The sequence below is a fragment of the Anolis sagrei genome, chromosome 1 (assembly GCF_037176765.1).
Source record: "Anolis sagrei isolate rAnoSag1 chromosome 1, rAnoSag1.mat, whole genome shotgun sequence".
In the NCBI taxonomy this organism is placed as follows: Eukaryota; Metazoa; Chordata; class Lepidosauria; order Squamata; family Dactyloidae; genus Anolis; species Anolis sagrei.
Genome location: NC_090021.1, coordinates 185,193,174 through 185,212,756, shown reverse-complemented (window position 1 = coordinate 185,212,756; position 19,583 = coordinate 185,193,174). Strand labels below are relative to the sequence as shown.

The 19,583-nt window shown below is 40.6% G+C and overlaps 1 protein-coding gene across 1 annotated transcript in view; it reads left to right on the top strand.

Annotated features, from left to right (window-relative positions):
- Window positions 1-19,583, top strand: part of FAM171B (family with sequence similarity 171 member B) — a 52,495-nt gene that overhangs the window by 30,708 nt on the left and 2,204 nt on the right. Inside the window, exons 2-7 of the mRNA XM_060780249.2 lie at window positions 1,336-1,569; window positions 3,595-3,687; window positions 5,068-5,226; window positions 11,340-11,510; window positions 13,192-13,308; window positions 15,435-15,558. Coding sequence (XP_060636232.2) covers window positions 1,336-1,569; window positions 3,595-3,687; window positions 5,068-5,226; window positions 11,340-11,510; window positions 13,192-13,308; window positions 15,435-15,558 — 898 coding nt within the window. The remainder of the gene's footprint in view (window positions 1-1,335; window positions 1,570-3,594; window positions 3,688-5,067; window positions 5,227-11,339; window positions 11,511-13,191; window positions 13,309-15,434; window positions 15,559-19,583) is intronic.

Genomic DNA, 19,583 nt, shown 5'->3' with positions numbered 1-19,583 from the left:
TTTGGGAGTTGTTCTTGCTGGGATTTATAGTTCACCTACAATCAAAGAGCATTCTGAACCCCACCAACAATAGAGTTGGTCCAAACTTCCCACAGAGAGACCTCCATGACAAACAGAAAATACTGGAGGGATTTGCAATGAATTGTCAGTGATTTAGGGGAGATGTCAATCACCTACATCCGGAGAGCACTGTGAACCCAAACAACTATGCAAAAGAATTCCTAAGACCATCAGAAATGTGTGTTTCTGGTGGGCTTTGCCGACCTCTCTGGAACCCCTCGTGACCCCCCAGAGGTCCCAACCCCCAGGTTGAGAAACACTGCTTTAGCACTTGCCAACGTTGTTGCCTTTCAAATTGAAACAAAGAGGAAAATGAAACATTCTATTATTTATCCTGTTATATAGCGTTTCCTTTTTCTTCTCTGCTGGATTCTGCTTTGATCTGTATGCAGGCCTTCAAACTTGTCTTTTAAAGTAGGCTCGAATTTTTGGAGAGAATCAACTTACCGTCCCTTTCTCTTGCTATCCTCCTTTCTTTGTCCAAGAATTTGCGAGTGAGCAGATGTCATGTGAGTTTATGGCACAATCTAAACTGTTTGAAGCCGCTACTTTTACCATAACAAAATGCCCATATAAGCTACAGTATTAGAAGTTGCAGCCAGTGGCAAATACAGTTGAGTGCAAGATTTTTACTGGGAAAATCCTGCTAGAGAAAAGATTTGCAGATTTTTTTCTAAACCAACCTTGGAAAGGTTGCCACAATATGTGTCCAGGGCAAAAAATGCTCTTGTTCAGTGATTTTGTATGGAAACAGAGAAGCAAGCAGAAACATCTCTTTTCATTAAGAATTTAAAGAACATAGGCCCTTCATGATCAACATCTTTGAATCTGGCACATGAATTGTCCAAACTAATTATCTCCAACCCATTGATCCCTAGATGTTCTGGATAGAGAAAGGTTCCATTTTGCTCAACCAGAATGATCGGTGAGGTTGTCTTCAAAGTGTAATGGTAAACTTACACATTTTAACTGTAACACTTGTCAAATAGAATGCTTACTCATTTGACAAACATAAATTTCATACTGGGAAACTGGATAGAAACTGGTTCATGGTGTGTGACAGTGCACTAGTCAGAGGAGATGTGTTGTGGAATGGAGAGATATGTGCATGTTCATCCATAGTCTTGTAGTGTATGAGCTGTGTCTTCTTTTTTTTTCTTCCAGAAATGCAGAATGCCAACTAATAATACCAAAATAGAGGCTTGCCTTTTTGAAAGTATATATAATGTCATTATAATCTAGGCTTTTTTTTTTTTTTTTTTTGCTTTTATTCAGGATCTACGTTTACACTGAAGGTGCAAGTCAATGACATAATCAGTCATCAGTATCTACGGCAAGCAGTTGTGGAAATCTTTGTCAACTACACCAAAACGAATTCCACATTCACTGGAAATAATGGGGCAGTATTGATACGAGTTCCTTATCAGCTAGGTCTGAGCTTAACAATTGTGTCTTATAAAGATGGTTATATGCTAACGCCTCTGCCTTGGAAGACTGGGAGAATGCCAAGTACGTAATCCCCTTTCAAAAGCCTATTTTTAAATGGAATGCATTTGAACTTTTCTCCCTTGGGTAATCTATCTAATTGTCATCAAATGAATGCTACTTAATACAGTCATCCAAAGTAGGTCATGTCTGGATGCAACGGTAAATGTCATTGTCTTAGAACTCATATAAAAATGGATTCAAACAAATCCATTAAATTTTTAATAATTGAAAATCTTCACTGAGTATATGCAGGTTATATTAAAGGCTGAAAATGTGTTCAGCAGTCATAAAAGCTAAAATGAGCGTGAGTAACATTTTATCTCAGATCATGTATTTTCAAGATAAATTAGGAAAGTTACAGGTCTCCTCCTGGACTTTTGCTTGTAACTTTTTTAAAAAAAACTATTTTTTTTATTATTTTGTTAATTATTGTCTAATTTTGAAAAAAAATAACAAAAATGATGGGCAGTTCTATCCAAGCACAACATGTGGCCCTGAACTGGTATGGAAATACACCAGTTTGGAGTCACATTATAGCCAGGCAGGGCTGCTGTCAGCAACCACTGTGGCAGATCATCAGCCCCACAGCCCAGCTGTGCTAAAGCTAATTTGATATAGCTGGGATTGGGCAGGATCCTACCCCCAGCCCCACAAAACCCTCCAATAATTGGCACTTATTGGACCTCAAGGTTGTTTACTTCCTGGTTTCTGCTTTGTGACTGAGCAAGGCAGCTTGAGAGGAGCCAACCCCTTCCCACTCCTTTCAAGATGCCTTGCTCAGTCACAGGGCAGCAGCCAGGAAGTAAATCGTTCTGAGCTCTGATAAATAATGATTTTCTGTCTTTTGAAAGGAGTTGGGATGCTAAGGGGCCAGGAGGACATTCCTCCCCATTTCCTCAGACTACCTGAATCTGAGGAGCAGGTGATGGCTGTGGTGAAGGTCTGAATGGGAAGCAAGATTCAGACCTTTGCCTCTAGAACATGGCTCTATAGCCCGAAAAAACCCACAAGAACCTAGTGATTCCAGTCATGAAAGCCTTCGACAATACATTCAGACCTTTCCTTGTGCTTTTTTAAGCCAGTGTGCAGCTGCATTAAGTGTAGGTTGATGCAACCTCCCCTGCCCCAACATGAACACTACATTGAGTGGTAGTGTAGAAATGCCCAAAGTATGCCTGTTTTATGTTCTGAACACTAGGTTAGAATTCTGTGGTTAATTCCAGTTCCAGTAGACTTATTCAATCAGTCGTTGAATGGTGAACCAACCCATAAGTAAATTTTATTGATTCGTAGGGTCAACTCTAGTCAGAATAACTAAGAGGACTTAGGTCAATATTTTTACATTTCCTAATCTGGTACTCTCAAGAACTTTTCAACTTGAGATCTCATCTGCTCCAACTAATTTGATTAAGACAGGAAGATGGATAGTTCACAACTATATGTGTCATTTGCTTCCCTTTTATAAAGTTCGGAAGCATCCAGTTCTGGCTTTAAACTAATTACAATTTACATCTGAATTGTAAAACTGTAGTTCATTTAAACTTTCTCCCCCGTGATGGTTTAGTCAAGCAAGGTATCATTAAATACTCTGGTTAAATTGTGAAATGTTTGGGGAAAACTCTGGGAACTGTGGTAAAGTTCAAGGATGGAGTGAAAGCATTTCCAGACTCCTAAAATCTGAAGTTGTCTCAAATAATTTTCTTAAATACATAATATCATATGAACCTTTGACGTTTTGGACCTTTATTTTGGTGGTATTTTAATACATATGAAATACTTCAACAAGTTATTGAGCAAATAGAATGATTGTATGGGCATTGAATGTTTGCCATTTTACTTTGGAAGCAGCCTTAAATCCCCTCAGGGAGAGAGGGCAGGTTAAAAATGAAGTATTATCATTAACCCAAATCTATACAATCAGGTTTTTTTCTCAAATAAAATGATTATGCCGTACATTTTACCACTTTTCAGGACTCGCATCTTTTCACTAGTTTTTTTTTTTACAATACATGCCTTATAGTAATATATTTGTTTTGTTTCTTGCAGTATATTCATCAGTCACACTTTCACTGTTTCCCCAAAGCCAGGCAAATATATGGCTGTTTGATGATACAATTTTAATTACTGGGAAACTTTCTGGTAAGTAATAGCAGCAAGCAAACAAAAACGAGATTATACAACATTTCCCCTGATGATGTGTGTTATTAATATGGGTAGGTTACATATCAGAATGGGTTTAATTATGTTTGAGATGTATTTATCTGTTTATTCATAAATAAATAAAAAAGCATTCTTATATGAATAAATCACTCACAAAAAGCAGTCAGGGAAGAATTGCATCCTGGCTGTGTAGATAATAAGATCTGGTTGTAGACACTATCATAACTCACTTTTTATTGATCCTAAAATGCAGTGGTTCCCAACCTTTTTTTTTTTTTACCAGGGACCACTTTGACCATCAACCAGTTGACCAGCAACCACTTTGACTAGGGACCACTGTCCAACATTAATACCAAAAGGGTTATCCATCAGTTTTTCGTCAACTTTAGGTTTGATTATTTGGAGCGCTGATGCAGAAAATTGCATTGGATAGACCACATCAGCTCTTGTTTCTGATAAAAAACATATGCCATCCAGTAGTCACCATCTGCTCGCCCACAGAAAACCATATTTAATAATCTAGAGCTGATGTGGTCTATCCAATGCAATTTTCTGAACCAGCAACCCAAATAGCTCCAGGAACAGGCCTAAAAATGAAGACAGCAAGGCACCCCTGCTTCCAGGTGCCACATGGAATGGCTCCACCCAGAAGGAGGGAGGAGGAGGAGAAGCAACAGTCAGGAGGCATGTTGTTGTGCCTTTTGTGGGTAGTCAGCGTCTCCCCTCCTGACACCCCTATTGCCTTGGCACTATAAGAGGGTTTTGCAAGACCAGTTGCTCTCGTTGCAATGGTGTAGTAACTGTGAGGCGCTGGACCATATTTTAGTTCTTGGGAACCACTGGTGGGCCATGGACCACAAGTTGGGACCCATTGCTATAACAGGATATAGAGCAATCATATCACTGAAAATGTTTGGGTTCAGGGAGCTGCAACAGAGCAAAGTTTGCTTTTGGGGATGGGAACTTTAATGGGAGGCTGTCCTAGCTATATGTTTAGCTATGTTTCATGATGCAACCTAGAGATTCCAATTAGTATATTATACACTGCCTTATTTTTTTAATGATTTAGAATATTGTAGACTGCTCTGATGAGTTGCTAATTACCATTTTATTATTATGAGTGCCTTTTCAAGTTTTATAGTCACAAAGCTCACACACAGCTCCCTTGAATGAACTCATTATCTTTTAGATCAATATATTTCAAAACATCATCCCAACCCAGAGAATTAACAATTTAAATCACTTGCAAATTTGCATGCTTGATAGGTGGAAGACCCAAATGTTTATTCTTTGAACATGAGTTGTTTAGATGCTGTTGCCAGCCAAAATTGCTGACTTGCCATTCTTTCTCTCTTTCAGATGCCAAATCTCAACCAAGTGTTCAGTTTCCAAAATATCTGATTAAGCTTCCCATCACCCACCATATCACAAATATAACAGCCTACTTGACAGTGCCACACCAATTTTTAAAAGTGGACCATTTTCTCTACACAATAGGAATCCTTTCAAATAAGTCAGGTATGTCAGATTTGCCACCGTCTCCTGAATACAACTCTTTAACATGCAATCATGATGCAGAGGGCTTGAAATGTAATAATTTCGAGCTCTCCCTTACTGTGGAAAGCTTGAAATGTAACAGAGAAGATGAGTGATGAAAGATCTCTTGTTACTCCTATGGCACTGTACCACATCAATACATCTGTGGCTAACACATTTCACACATTTGTTGTTGATTTTGGTATTTATGCTTTTGCTGCGTGTCATCACATTTCTAACGTACGGTGATTCTAATGTGAACTTACCATGGGGTTTCCATGGCAAAAAATATATATTCAGAGACAGTTTGCCTTTGCTTTTCTCTATAGCTGGGAAAGTGTAACCTGCCCAAGGTGAGTTTCCATGGCTAAGCAGGGATTCAATTCCTAGTCTTCTGGAGTTGTAGTCCAACATGCAAACCATTAAACAACTTTAAAAAGAACTGAGACAGCAAACTCAGACCTGGAACTGCAATGATTTGATCTTTTACATGTGGGTGTGTGCCTTCAAGGCACCTGTTGAGTTACATTGACTCCATGAAGTTCATAGGGTTTTCTTAGGCAAAGGATACTCAAGGTGGTTCCATACACCCATTTAAACTGGGAGCATTCGCGTTTGTTAAACACGATTGCTTCTGGGTTCTAGTCCACTCCTTCCCAGAAAGTGCATGCTTTTCTGGGGTGTGTGAGTGTCCAGAAGACCTCCCAGTACTTTCTGGGAGGACAGAGAGGCAACCCCCCCCCCACTCACTCTCAAACCCCTTAAAAAGAGTTTAAAAAATAAATAACTTACATGGCTCCCATTAAAAGTGTTGCCAGAGCTTTCCTGGAGCGTAAGAATGATGGGCCAGGAGAAGGAGGGGGAGTGATTTTCCTCCTGCTCCCCTTCTCCTGGCATGTCATTCCTACATGCCAGGAGAGCTCTGGCAGCACTTTAATGGGAGTCAGGTAAGTTATTTTATTTTTAAAACACTTTTCTGGGGAGTTTGGTAAGGACGTTCGAGCTTCTTGGATATTCTGACCACATGGAGGCCGTAAAACATGGGAAGGCTGTGAGGGCAGCCCCCTCAGCAGTCTCAGGACTTCTGAGGGGGCAGTCCAGACTCTTCCCACAATGGGAAAGATGTGGGTCTTTAAAGACGATTTGCATCTCTTTCACTGAAAAATTACCTCGGCACAAAACAGGTTTTTCTTGCTTTGTGCCGAATCCAGTCTCCTTTACATGGAGTGTCGTTTGGATGCCCCATGGAAAAACATGGGAGGGCATGCACTTTAGGTGCTGTCTGGATGCGCCCTCAGAAGTGGTTTGGCCAGTTCCTTCCTCAAAAATATAGCCAGTCCTCCACATTCACTGAGGTTCAGGGTGCAAGACTTCCACGAAAGTAGTAAGATGTTGTAGAATATTATGTGGATATTATATCATCTAGGGGGTGGATCTACACTGTAGAGTTAATGCAGTTTAATGCCAACTTGCACTGCAATGGCTCAACACTATGGAATCATGAGAATTGTCATTTAACAAGATCTTCTCTGCCCAAGAGTGTTGATGCCTCACCAAACTAGAGTTCCCAGGATGCCATAACATTCAGTCATGGCAGTTAAAATGGTATCAAACTGCATTTATTCTACAGTGAGCATGCACCCTAAGAATTCCTAGGTTCTCTAGTGCAACTTGATGGTCAATTTCCAGGGAAAGTTGACCATAGCATCATGCTGGAGGATATAGAGATTCCCAGAGAGACCCATTTGAATCGAAATCCCAGAATAATTAAAGCTGCAAAAGTTAAACACACAAATGTAAAGGTCCAACTTTATAGCCAGCAACACCTGGATTATGTGAGTCTATACTGCCATATAATCCATTTCAAAGCAGGTAATCTGGATTTTATATGGCAGTGTAGAAGGGGCCAGAGATACTTAAGATCTCCAGCTTCATATGAAAAAATACGTCTCTGTCTTTTTTTTCTCTGTGCTTGGTCTTTAACCACACAATTTCAGGGATTCCCTTTTGCTTACCTGTAAGTCCATTGTACAGATTCTTAAAAATTCAAGAGCCCTAATAAAGGATGTTAAGAAGGAGATATAATCCCAATATAGAACACTCTATTTTATATCCATGCTGTTCTCATAAAAAATTCAAATCTTTCTCTCATTTCTTAAATCACCCTGCATGTGGTTTCCAAAGAATTCATTAATTAATGAGCAGCAGTCATATGTTCACTAAATATGCGTTCGTGTTGCCTATTAGAATGGGGTAGCTAGGTTTACTCAAATACGATCAGCCAATTTTTCCCGTCTCTCCCATGGACAAGAAGGCATTTGAACATACTGAGACACAGGGATGAATAATGTATGTGTACACCTTTTGCATTTGAAAAATGAGCCAACAAAGCAGCTTCTATTTTCTCCAAGACTCCCCTGAAATCTCTCTGATGTGATCTTTTACATTATTTATGCCGTCTTCCGAAAACAGGTTCTATCCTAGGGGCAGGTGGAAGCTAATTGATATATGGCATTTGACGGTTTTCTTATGACCCACAGCTCACTGTTTGACGATCTGATGAAGAATTTAAGATATTTCATTATTTTGTTTCTATCCTTTTCTTGGTAGCTTCTTTTGTTCTTCTTCCTCTTCTTCTTCCTCTTCTCCTTCCTCTTCTCTCTCTCTCTCTGCCAGGCCCCTTCTACACAGCTGAATAAATCATCACATTATCTGCTTTGAACTGGAATATATGGCAGTGTGGACACAAATAACCTAGCTCAAAGCAGATATTGTGGGATTTTCTGCCTTGATATTCTGGGTTATGTGGCTATGTCTGCAAGTTGTATTAAGAATTAACTATTTGCATAAGTGTTTCAAGCTTCTAGAAAAAGAACAGAACAAATGTTATAGTGTACAACAATCAGTCTGCATGGTTTTAAATGTAGAAGTCTGGATATATACACACACACATATATATACACATACATACACTAACCATCCCCTGCCACATGTTGCTGTGACCCAGTCTGTGTATATGTGTGTGTATATATTTGTGTATAGGTGTATATATGTGTGCTTGTGTATATATATGTGGTTTTGCGTATATATGTGTGTATATATGTGTTTTGTGTATATATATGTGTGCTTGTGTATATATACGTGTGGGTTTTTTTTAGCTTTTTAAGGCCCTTTCACTATGTTTTTCAGTGTTTTTATGAGTGATGGTCACTTGTTGGCCTGATAGGTGTATTGTGTCCAAATTTGGTGTCAATTTGTCCAGTGGTTTCTGAATTATGTTAATCCCACAAATGAACATTAAATTTATTTATTTATTTATTTATTTATTATATAGTCTTTGTACAAATATGATGTATTTCACTTCATTTATATCTTGTCTTTCCCCAATAACTGGAATGTAAAGAAATGTAATTTTGAAAGTTCCAATACTTTCAGCATAAAGAATATATTAAAATATAAATTAAGAGTATATATAAGCAACTTCACTTTTAAAGTACCAGTTAAAATAGTTTAATATGAAATGCATTATAAGGCCTAGTGAAATTTCCACCTCCTTCATGTCCATTACATTTGAGAAGGTGATTTGAGGAAGCGGAGAGTCAGTTGTGGGATCAGTTTCAAGGCCCCATGTGAGATGAGACCCAGGCTAGATCTGCAGTGCCATGCAATCCAGTTTCTGAATTGAGGGTTTTTTTTGTTGTTGTGTCAGGAGCAACTTGAGAAACTGCAAGTCGCTTCTGGTGTGAGAGAATTGGCTGTCTGCAAGAACGTTGTCCAGGGGACGTCCTGATGATTTGATGTTTTTATCATCCTTGTGGGAGGCTTCTCTCATGTCCCCACTTGGGGAGCTGGAGCTGACAGAGGGAGCTCATCCGCCTCTCCCCGGATTCGAACCTGCGACCTGTCGGTCTTCAGTTCTGCTGGCACAGGGGTTTAACCCACTGCGCCACCGGGGGCTCCTCCTGAATTCAAGTGATCTGCTTTGAACTTGGTTATATGAGTCTCCAGTTGTCATATAATCCAATTCAAAACAGATAATCTGGATTCAGAAACTAAATTATAAGACAGTGTAGATGGGCCCTAACTGGGTCTCTCCCATACCTACTTTTGAATAAATAAAATGTGGCTACATGCTACCTGATACATGCAACCTTGCCAAGTTAATAGTCCATGCAGTTTAATGTGTGTGAATTAATTAGCTTGTAGCTTTAACCCTGAAGACCCAGCATGGTGTAGTGGTTTGAGTGCTGGACTACCACTGGAGACCAGAGCCTGGATCCCCGCTTGGCCATGAAAAACCCAGTTGGTAACCTTGGATACGTCACACGCTCTCAGTCCTAGGAATGAGTCTGAAACAATGCATACAATAACAAGCATAAATCTGAGTATCATCCCTGCTGAATTGATTCCTGAATCTTGTTCACTGTACCCCTGATTATGAACCTATTTTACGATGTGTGTTAAAGTACAAGTAGAGTAAAACAGCAGCCATTCTGGTTTCCATTTTGTATAGTATTTTATCCTGTTTTATCCAACCAAATGCACTTTAAAATACTTTTGACACTATCCCTCAGTGTATGTTACTGAGTTAATTGGATCAGTTGTTTTCCATACAGCAGCTTTCTTTTCACCTAAATTTATCTGCACTATGCCATTGGATTTTAAATTATGTTTTTACATCTTCTGCTAATTAATTATTAACAAGATGAATTTTAGGTGCATGTTTTGATGCCTTGTATCTCCATCTAGTGGTTCACTGCTGCATTGCCTCCACTATTGACATTGACCCAGATCAGGGAAATTATTATTCCTTAGAAAAAGGATTTTAAGATTTTAAGATGTGTTGCCTTCGACAGCATGTTGAATATGTTAGTTCTAGTAATGAAGGACTTTGTTTACTGAATTTTTGTTATCAAGATTGCAAGGTAGAAGCAAACTAATTTCTTTTGGAAATAGTTGTATGTACTGATATCTACATGCATCTGTCATTCACTTAAATTGTAAACAAACAAGCAGGCAGTTGGCAATAGCTATTCATATCTCTGCAATGAGCTATTTTCTCAATTCTGGAAAAAGGAATGGAGTTTTCTCTGGTTCAGTAGCTTAACTATAGTCCATAGGAGTATGAAAGTATTATACGTGTGTGTACATATGTATATGTGTATATGTATATAAACACACACACACAGAATAGTTCATTGGTATCCACTTGGCTTTGGTTCCAGGATTCCCAGTGGAGACTAAATTTTGTGGATGCTCAATTCCCATTATATGCAACTAGTCGTCCCCTGTCACATGTTGCTATGGCCCAGTCAGTGTATATGTGTTTTCTGTGTATATATGTGTGTGTATATGTGTATATATGTCTGTTTGCATATATCTTTGTGTGTGTGTGGTTTTGCGCATGCGTTGTAATGTAATTTTGGCTTTTTGGCTTTTTAAGTCCCTCCTGCTGTGTTTTTCAGTGTTTTTATGAGTGATGGTCACTTGTTGGCCTGATAGGTGTATTGTGTCCAAATTTGGTATCAATTCATCCAGTGGTTTTTGAGTTATGTTAATCCCACAAATGAACATTACATTTTTATTTATATACTAGACGTCCCCTGCCATGCGTTGCTGTGGCCCACATGGGGGTTCTGTGTAAGAGGTTTGGCCCAATTCTATCGTTGTTGGGTTCAGGATGCTCTTTGATTGTAGGTGAACTATAAATCCCGGCAACTACAACTCCCAAAAGTCAAGATTCTATTTTCCCCAAACTCCACGAGTGTTCACATTTGGGCATATTGAGTATTCTTGTAGAGTTTGGTCCAGATCCATCATTGTTTGAGTCCACAGTGATCTCTGGATGTAGGTGAACTACAACTCCTAAACCAAAGGACACTGCCCACCAAACCCTTCCAGTATTTTCTGTTGGTCATAGAAGAACTGTGTGCCAAGTTTGGTTCAATTCCATCGTACGGCCAAATCTGGATGGCCAACTTTATATGAATTATGGTAGGAAGAATGCTGTCAAGCTGCTCCAGAAATATTATGTCTTTGCATCATCACTTTTGACTAAAGAAAGCAAAATTATCACCTTTTTTTAACCCTTTTAGGTTTCAAGAGTGTTGAATTAACCCCACTTGCTGCAATATGTGTGAACCTATTTTCTGCTGGGAAAGAACTGAATGTGGATGGACCCATTCATATCATGTTGCCTCTTCTGCCTACAAGTGCTGCAAAAGTGGGGGATCGTATCCCAGCATGGACCTTTGACATGAAAACTGGTAGGTGTTCTCTCTCCTGTATTATTAGCACAGTCGTGGTAAGATGCCCTCTTAGCAATAACGCAAACAGTGTCATGGCCTGGCCATGTACAGGGGAAGAATTGCCGCAGGCTACAGACAATGCCATTGCTGTTGCCCGTTTTTGGTCAAAAGATATTTAGCCGCCTGCGCTCCTTCTATTTTATCACTTTTATACTAATTTATGCAATGCTTTTGATACGAGATAAATAAAATATGGCCTGGCCCAGAAGAAAACTTCACTGAAGCCAGCTTGTTTCAAAGGAAGGAAAATCCTCTTGAGAGTATAATCTTGTACAACATCCTCCCCCCAACCCCAAGTGTGCTGAACTACGGTCGCCCCCCCCCCCAAATGTGGGCATATTGGCTGAGGATGATGGGAGATATTTAAAGTGCCTGGAGACTACGGTGGGAAGATTGTCTGAATACTGGGGTGGGCGTCTTCTTAGAAAACCTGTTGAATTCACTGTGACCTACACTCAGATAAGTGACGATAGAACTGCAGCCTAAAACTTCCCCTATACATACACACAGGATTGTTGTGCTATGTGAATAAAACTGTGAATTAAAGTGGATTTTCCTGACATTAAGGTCAGGGTGACTGGTTTATAGTTTCCTGGATCTTTTTGAAAACGGGATAATATTTGCTGTCACCTGTTCCCCAATATTTCTCAAAAATGATGGCAAGTGGTTCAGAGAAACACACTGACATGCTCTTTCAGTACTTTCGGATGTAATTCATCTGGCTCTGCAGATTTGAGTTCATTTAAGGTTGCTAAGTGAGTCCATATCAATCTTGATTTGCAATCCAGATCCCTTGCCAAGGTCTTTGCAGCTGCATGGAACGCTTGGTTTTTTGGGGTGGATCAGTAGAGCAAAATAGGTATTGAGTAGTTCTATCTTTTCAATGTAATCTGTTAGCGTTTTGCCAGCCTTATTGAACAGCGTTCCCACTGTCTCTTTGGTCATTCTTTTGCCTTGGATACATCTGAGAAACCCTGAGGGAAGAACTAAGAAAAAGCAGAATGCTGGGCAAACCCAGTCAAGAAGAGTAGCCACTAGTCATGGGCCCAAAATTTGTCCCATCCGTTGGATTCATGTGTCAGATTCATTTTGTTCTGTCCATTCTGATGGCACAGAATGGGAAGACCCCTCCTGGAATGAAAACAGACTTGAAATGAAAGCCATACGGGAGTGAGTAACGAATCCAAGCCTTCTTTTCAAATCAACTGCTGCATGCATAGGCCCAAAGTGCCGGGGCCTACCTGGGCCTGCAACTAAGCGCTGTGTAAGGAGCGCTTCTTACTTGGTGCTTGGCTGCAGGCACTGCGGCACTTTAGGTCTACACACCTGGGTTTGGCAGGGCCTGCAGCTGAATGCCGAGTAAGGAGCAGTCCTTATTTGGTGCTTGGATGCAGCCTCCGCGGCTTACAGGTGAAGGTCCCCCCTCCCCAGTAATGGTCCAAAAGAAAACAGATCTTTTGATCCTGAAAACAGAAAACGAATATCTGACCACACCGATTTTGGGAGGCTCAGACAAAATGGATCGGGCCCCCGATACCAGGACACAAAATGGATGAAGGTAAGCCCTGAATGCATATGACCAGTAGCCACACAGAAGAGGTCTGTCATGCAATGTTTGTTTTTTTTCCCTCTCTCTCAGGTGCTTGGATAAACCGTGGCTTAGGCATGGTAAGGGATGCCGGTGATCATCTTGTATGGACATACACAGCTCCGAGCCTGGGCTACTGGATAGCAGCTCCTTTGCCTGGAGCCAGAGGTGAGCTGTTCATGAAATGATTCACAAAGTAATCACGAACTGATTTTAATGTCCCTTTGGTTGTTGTTGTTTGTAGGACACTGTTGAGATTTGTAGAAGAGGATTGGGAAGAATAGCTCACTCTCAATTTTCATTGGGACTGCAGCCCCAATTACCTGTTCATTTTAGTTGTTTTGGTGATAAAACTGAATCTCACAGTATTTCACTTCCCTTGAAAGTTTGTTTTCACCAGTAGGAGCATGGATAGGATTAATTAAGAAGAAAGAAATAACATCTTTGCTCTGATGTTGTTCCTGTGTACATTCTTTTATGAGCAGCTATCTCGTACAGGGAGGGGAAATCTGGTTGTGTCACATATTATGCCATATTTTATGTGTAAACACATATCACTTCTATTTCACTAAACTTTGTAAATTCTTTTATCTATTACATACTACCACCAGGTTTGGAATGTAGCCTATTTCTGATTAGATTGCTTTCTGAAAAAGAACAAGCATTTGTTCTTCTATATTAATGATGTTCATGGAAATCAACCAACAGAATTTGTTGTTGTTATTTTCTATCAAGTGAACTTAGGGCCCTTCCAGACAGGCCCTATTTCCCAGAATCTGATCTCAGGTTTTCTACTTTAAAGTGGATTATATGAGTCTGCACTGACAGATAATTTGGGATAAACAGAAAACATGGGATCAGATCCTGGAATATAGGGCCTGTCTGGAAGGGCACCTAGTATGTATAAGTGTTGTGGTGTTATTTGCTATCGAGTGACCGTAGACTTTTGGTGACCTTACAAATGAGTGACATCCAAAACCTCTTGTCATTGACAGCCCCATCCAGGTCTTACAAATATAGGGATGTTCTTCTTTTGTTAAATTAATCAATTTGTTCTCTGCTCTTTTTTTTTCCAATTGTGTTCCACCTTACCAAGCATTATTATCTATTTTAATGGGACTCATGATATGTTCAAAGTACAGATAGTCCCCGAGTTGCAAACCTCTGACTTACAAATGACTCATAGTTAAGAACCGGGATGAAGCAACAGAAATGAGAGAAATCTACCCCTAGGAAGGGAAATTCACCCCCCTGAAAAAGTTACCATGGAGAAAAGGTGTCTCCACTGAAGCATTCTCACCAATCCTTGTTTCTACAAGAAGCCACATTTTTCAAAATTCAATTATCACAGGGACAGAAAGTAAAATGAAATCTTTGGAACAGAGGCACAGACAGCAAAATAAACACCACAGGGTTGTTCACCCTTCCCTATGCTGCCCAAAGCTTGCATCCCCCCTCCTCTCTGTTCCTGTACATGTACCTGTTTTGATTTACATGCAAATTCAACTTAAGAACAAACCTGCAGAACTTGTTTGTAAGTTGTGGACTACCTGTACAACAGGTAGAGGATATCGGTTTTCTTAAATCTGTAATATTAAACAGTTTCTGGGACACATATAAACTGTGATCATCTCTCTCTCTCTCTCTCCTCTCTCTCTCTCTCTCTCTCTCTCTCTCTCTCTCTCTCTCTGTGTGTGTGTGTATATATATATATATACACACACACGCGTGTGTGTGTATATGCATGTGTCTGTCTATCTATCTATCTATCTATCTATCTATCTATCTATCTATCTATCTGATGTTTACTTCAGCCATATAGTCACCAAGCATTTTTGTCCACTCTTTCTGAAATATAATAATGGAGGCCCAGCTCAGACATAGTCAAGGAAGTAAGATCATAATGTAAAACTCTCCCCCTAGCATCATGCACATATTGTCTCTCCATTCTTGGTGTCATCACATTCTGCAAGAATATCTGGATGGAAAAGACATATGACATGTAAACCTATGGCTTACCTAGTAGCCCCTTCTCACATCATGCTGTACAATGGATGCCAGGATGGGAGGTGAGGTGATGCCATCTGGGCAACATCAGGGGGAAGACAATGTGATATGACTTCACTCATATCTTTACTAGAGATCTCTCAAAAATGCCTGGACAACATTCAAATTCAATGGACGAAATATGATAAGTAATCATCATCATCATCATCATACATATAAGAGATGAGAATATAGCAGTTCTTTGTGCAATGACATACTTTGTCCTTCTCTTTCCTCTCCAAATACAGGCTCCATTATGAACACAGTTGCCCAGGATATAACTGCATACCACACAGTTTTCCTCACAGCCATATTAGGAGGCACCATTGTCATAATCATTGGGTTCTTTACTGTTCTCCTTTGCTACTGCAGGTAAGCTGGCACTGATGTGCAGTTATGGCAGAAGTGAGGGATTGTGTTTGACTCTAAATGACTGGAGTCTTAGGGTACACCTACCCAGAAGAATTAATGCAGTTTGACACCACATTAACTGCCATTGCCTCAGTGCTATGGAATCATTGGAGTTGCTGTTTAACAAGGTCTTCAGCCTTCTCTGCTAAAATGTACTGGTACCTCACTAAATTACAAATCCCATGATTCCATAACAATGAGCCATGATGGCTAAAGTGGTTTCAAACTGCATTTATTCTGCAATTTAGATGCACTCTTCGACTCAGTTTGGTTTTGATTTTAAACATATTTAAACAGCATGTACTGCCCACATGTACAGGAAGCCCTAACTTATGTGATAGGTTAGGGACCAGAGTGCTGTCAAAAGTGGAATTGGTTGAAAAGGGGAATGCATTTTGGCTGCTGGAAGATGTAAATAATACACTGTATAGGACTTTTGAATATGTGAGAAAGCTTTAAAAGTTCTTCCATATATTCAAAAGTGATTCAAGGAGAGGTCTGCTCTTTCTTTAGGCAAGCCCAGAGACCACACGTGTGCATGCAAAGTCCCAGGTGAGCCTCATATGCAATATGAACTGGTGAAGGAGCAAAGCCACAGTCAAATTAAAGCAATGTATCTGTAATTTGCAAGTGGTGAAAGAGCAGGGTGTCCAAAAGCAAGGCATCAAAAGATAGGAGAAGCCTGTGGAAGCAGCTTTAAGATAACAATAAGCAAATTCATGGAGAATGACACTGTCAGTGACGACTAGTCATGATGAATATATGTTGCCCAGAGCTTGAAGAGATCACCTTTTGGATGATACTGTGCAAGCTGACCATCCACAGATAGCATGGTCAGTGGCTATACTGTGTGTGAGAGTTTTGGAATCCTAAAATTAACTTTCTCAAGCTTTAACATTACATGTAATACCATAGGCAAAATACCTCTCAATACTAGTTGCAGGAAACCATGAGCTGAAAGGTACTGTTGGGCTCATCTCCTCTTTATGGGCTTCTCATTGGACATTTCATTGTCCATAGCAACTGAGTGGTAGACTAAAAGTCATCTTCCACAGTTTGTACAATGTTCCTAAAATGCTTAATAATTCTAAATATTACCTTTATATGTTGTTCATTAAGATATCTGATACATAAACAAAAGAAGCAGATGCAGATGTGTATCACACACACACCATTTGGCAAAATCCTAAACAAAATAGATTCTTTATTTCACCATCCGCTTTGATAATATGGGTTATAGTGTAGAATGGGCCTAGGACGAGCCCTGAAACAGAACAGCAAGGCAAACAGTTAACAAACAATAACTTTGACCAGAGGATCAGCCAAGTCCTGCCACTGCCTTCAATCCTGCCTATTCACTGCACTGGTCAAGAAAGATAAATTTCATTCCAAGCATTTCTGTTTAGAGAATGCCAGAGCTAATGCAGACAATAACAAAGTGAGCATGAGCAATGTCAGATGCATAGATGGAAACTCTTACCTGACAATACTATGATGAACATAGCTCAATTTAATAATAATAATAATAATAATAATTATTATTATTATTATTATTATTATTATTATGTATCAAAAGCATTGCATAAATTAGTATAAAACTGATAAATATAGAAGGCGCGCAGGTGGCTAAATATCTTTTGACCAAAAACAGGCAACAGCAATGGCATTGTCTGTAGCCTCCAACAATTCTTCCTCTGTACATAAAGCAGGACATAGTGGACAAGCAGACCAATCTCCCTGCTGTGCCACCTCTACAAAGTTCTGGAGAGACTTATTTTGCATAGAATTATGGAAAAAATAGACCCCTGTCTGATCCCACAGCAAGCTGGCTTCAGAAAAGGCAAAAGCTGCACATTGCAAGTGCTGAACCTGACTCAGCACATAGAAGATGGCTTTGGAAGGCAGCAGATCACAGGAGCTGTCTTCATAGACCTGTCAGCAGCCTATGATACTGTGAACCACCGCCTCCTCCTGAGAAAAATGTATAATATCACAAAGGACTACCACCTCACCCGCCTCATAGGAAACCTGCTACAAAACAGGAACTTTTTGTTGAGTTTCAGGGCCAGAGAAGCAGATGGCGGAAACAGAAGAATGGCCTGCCTCAGGGGAGCGTGCTCGCTCCATCCATGTTCAACATCTACACAAATGACCAGCCACTGCCAGAAGGGACAGAGAGTTTCATCTATGCAGATGATCGTGCCATTACTGCTCAAGCAGGGAGCTTTAAGACTGTAGAACAGAAGCTCTCCGAAGCTCTAGGTGCTCTTACTGCCTACTACAGGGAAAACCAGCTGATCCCTAACCCATCTAAAACACAGACATGTGCCTTTCATCTCAAGAACAGAGAAGCATCCCGAGCTCTGAAGATCACCTGGGAAGGAATCCCACTGGAGCATTGCAGCGCACCCAAATACCTGGGAGTCACTCTGGACCGTGCTCTTACCTACAAGAAGCACTGCCTGAACATCAAGCAAAAAGTGGGTGCTAGAAACAATATCATACGTAAGCTGACTGGCACAACCTGGGGATCACAACCAGATACAGTGAAGACATCTGCCCTTGCGCTGTGCTACTCTGCTGCTGAGTATGCATGCCCAGTGTGGAACACATCTCACCATACTAAAACAGTGGATGTAGCTCTTAATGAGACATGCCGCATTATCACGGGGTGTCTGCGCCCTACACCACTGGAGAAATTACACTGCTTAGCCGGTATTGCACCACCTGGCATCCGCCGGGAAGTAGCAGCCAATAGTGAAAGGACCAAGGCAGAGACATCTCCAGCTCATCCCCTGTTTGGGTATCAGCCAGCACGCCAACGACTTAAATCTAGACATAGTTTTCTAAGAGCTACAGAGACACTCGCTGGAACACCTCAGCAAGCGAGAGTCCAAAAGTGACAGGCTCAAACCCAGCACCTCAACCAATGGCTGATACCAAATGAGAGACTCCCTCCTGGGCACACAGAAGACTGGGCGACTTGGAAGGCATTGAACAGACTGCGCTCTGGCACCACGAGATGCAGAGCCAACCTTCAGAAATGGGGCTACAAAGTAGAATCCTCGACATGCGAGTGTGGAGAAGAACAAACCACTGACCACCTGCTGCAATGCAACCTGAGCCCTGCCACATGCACAATGGAGGACCTTCTTGCAGCAACACCGGAAGCACTCCAAGTGGCCAGATACTGGTCAAAGGACATTTAACCAGCTACCAAACTCACAAGTTGTGTACTTTTCTGTTTGTTTGCTTTGTTCTGTTAGACTGGTCGTTCTGACACGACAAATAAAAGCATACCAATGCGGAGTTGTCTCTTCTGCTCCACAGTCACACAAGGTGTGGGATTCTTCTAGGTAGTGCCATTTTGCCAGGCTGTCTTTTGATCTGCCCACTCCACTTCTGAGTCTGTTCAGGGACTTCCAAGTTGCCCATTCTTGGTTTGCCCCTGGGGGAGGAACCTCGTGGGGGGCCAACCAGTTGGGATTTCTGGTTTAGCTGCCCAGAGGGATACCCTTGCTGTTGCTGGAGGGATGCCAAGAGGAGTGGTAGTTCTCATAAAGCTTTTCCTTGATTTGAGTTTCCTGGGAGGAGGCGGGTAGCCATGTCGTGGGTGGCTTTCACAGTGTTCAACCTTATTTCTCTCACATTTAGCAGCTACTTCCCGTCGCACTTCAGGGGGGAGGGGGGCAATGCCAGCTAGTATCAACAGGTGTAGATTTAAGACATCCTGTGATTATTCTGCATAATAATAATAATAATAATAATAATAATAATAATCTTTATTTATATCCTGCCGCCATCTCCCAAAAGGGACTTGGCAGCTTACAAGACGCTGTAGTGCAATAAATAACATAAACCATACATGAGTATAAAACAATATTAAATAAAATGATAAAACAACCACTATTAGCACATAAAATTAAAACAATTTAAAATTACATTTATACTTTAGTCAGAGTTTGGAGTGATGTACGTGGTACACT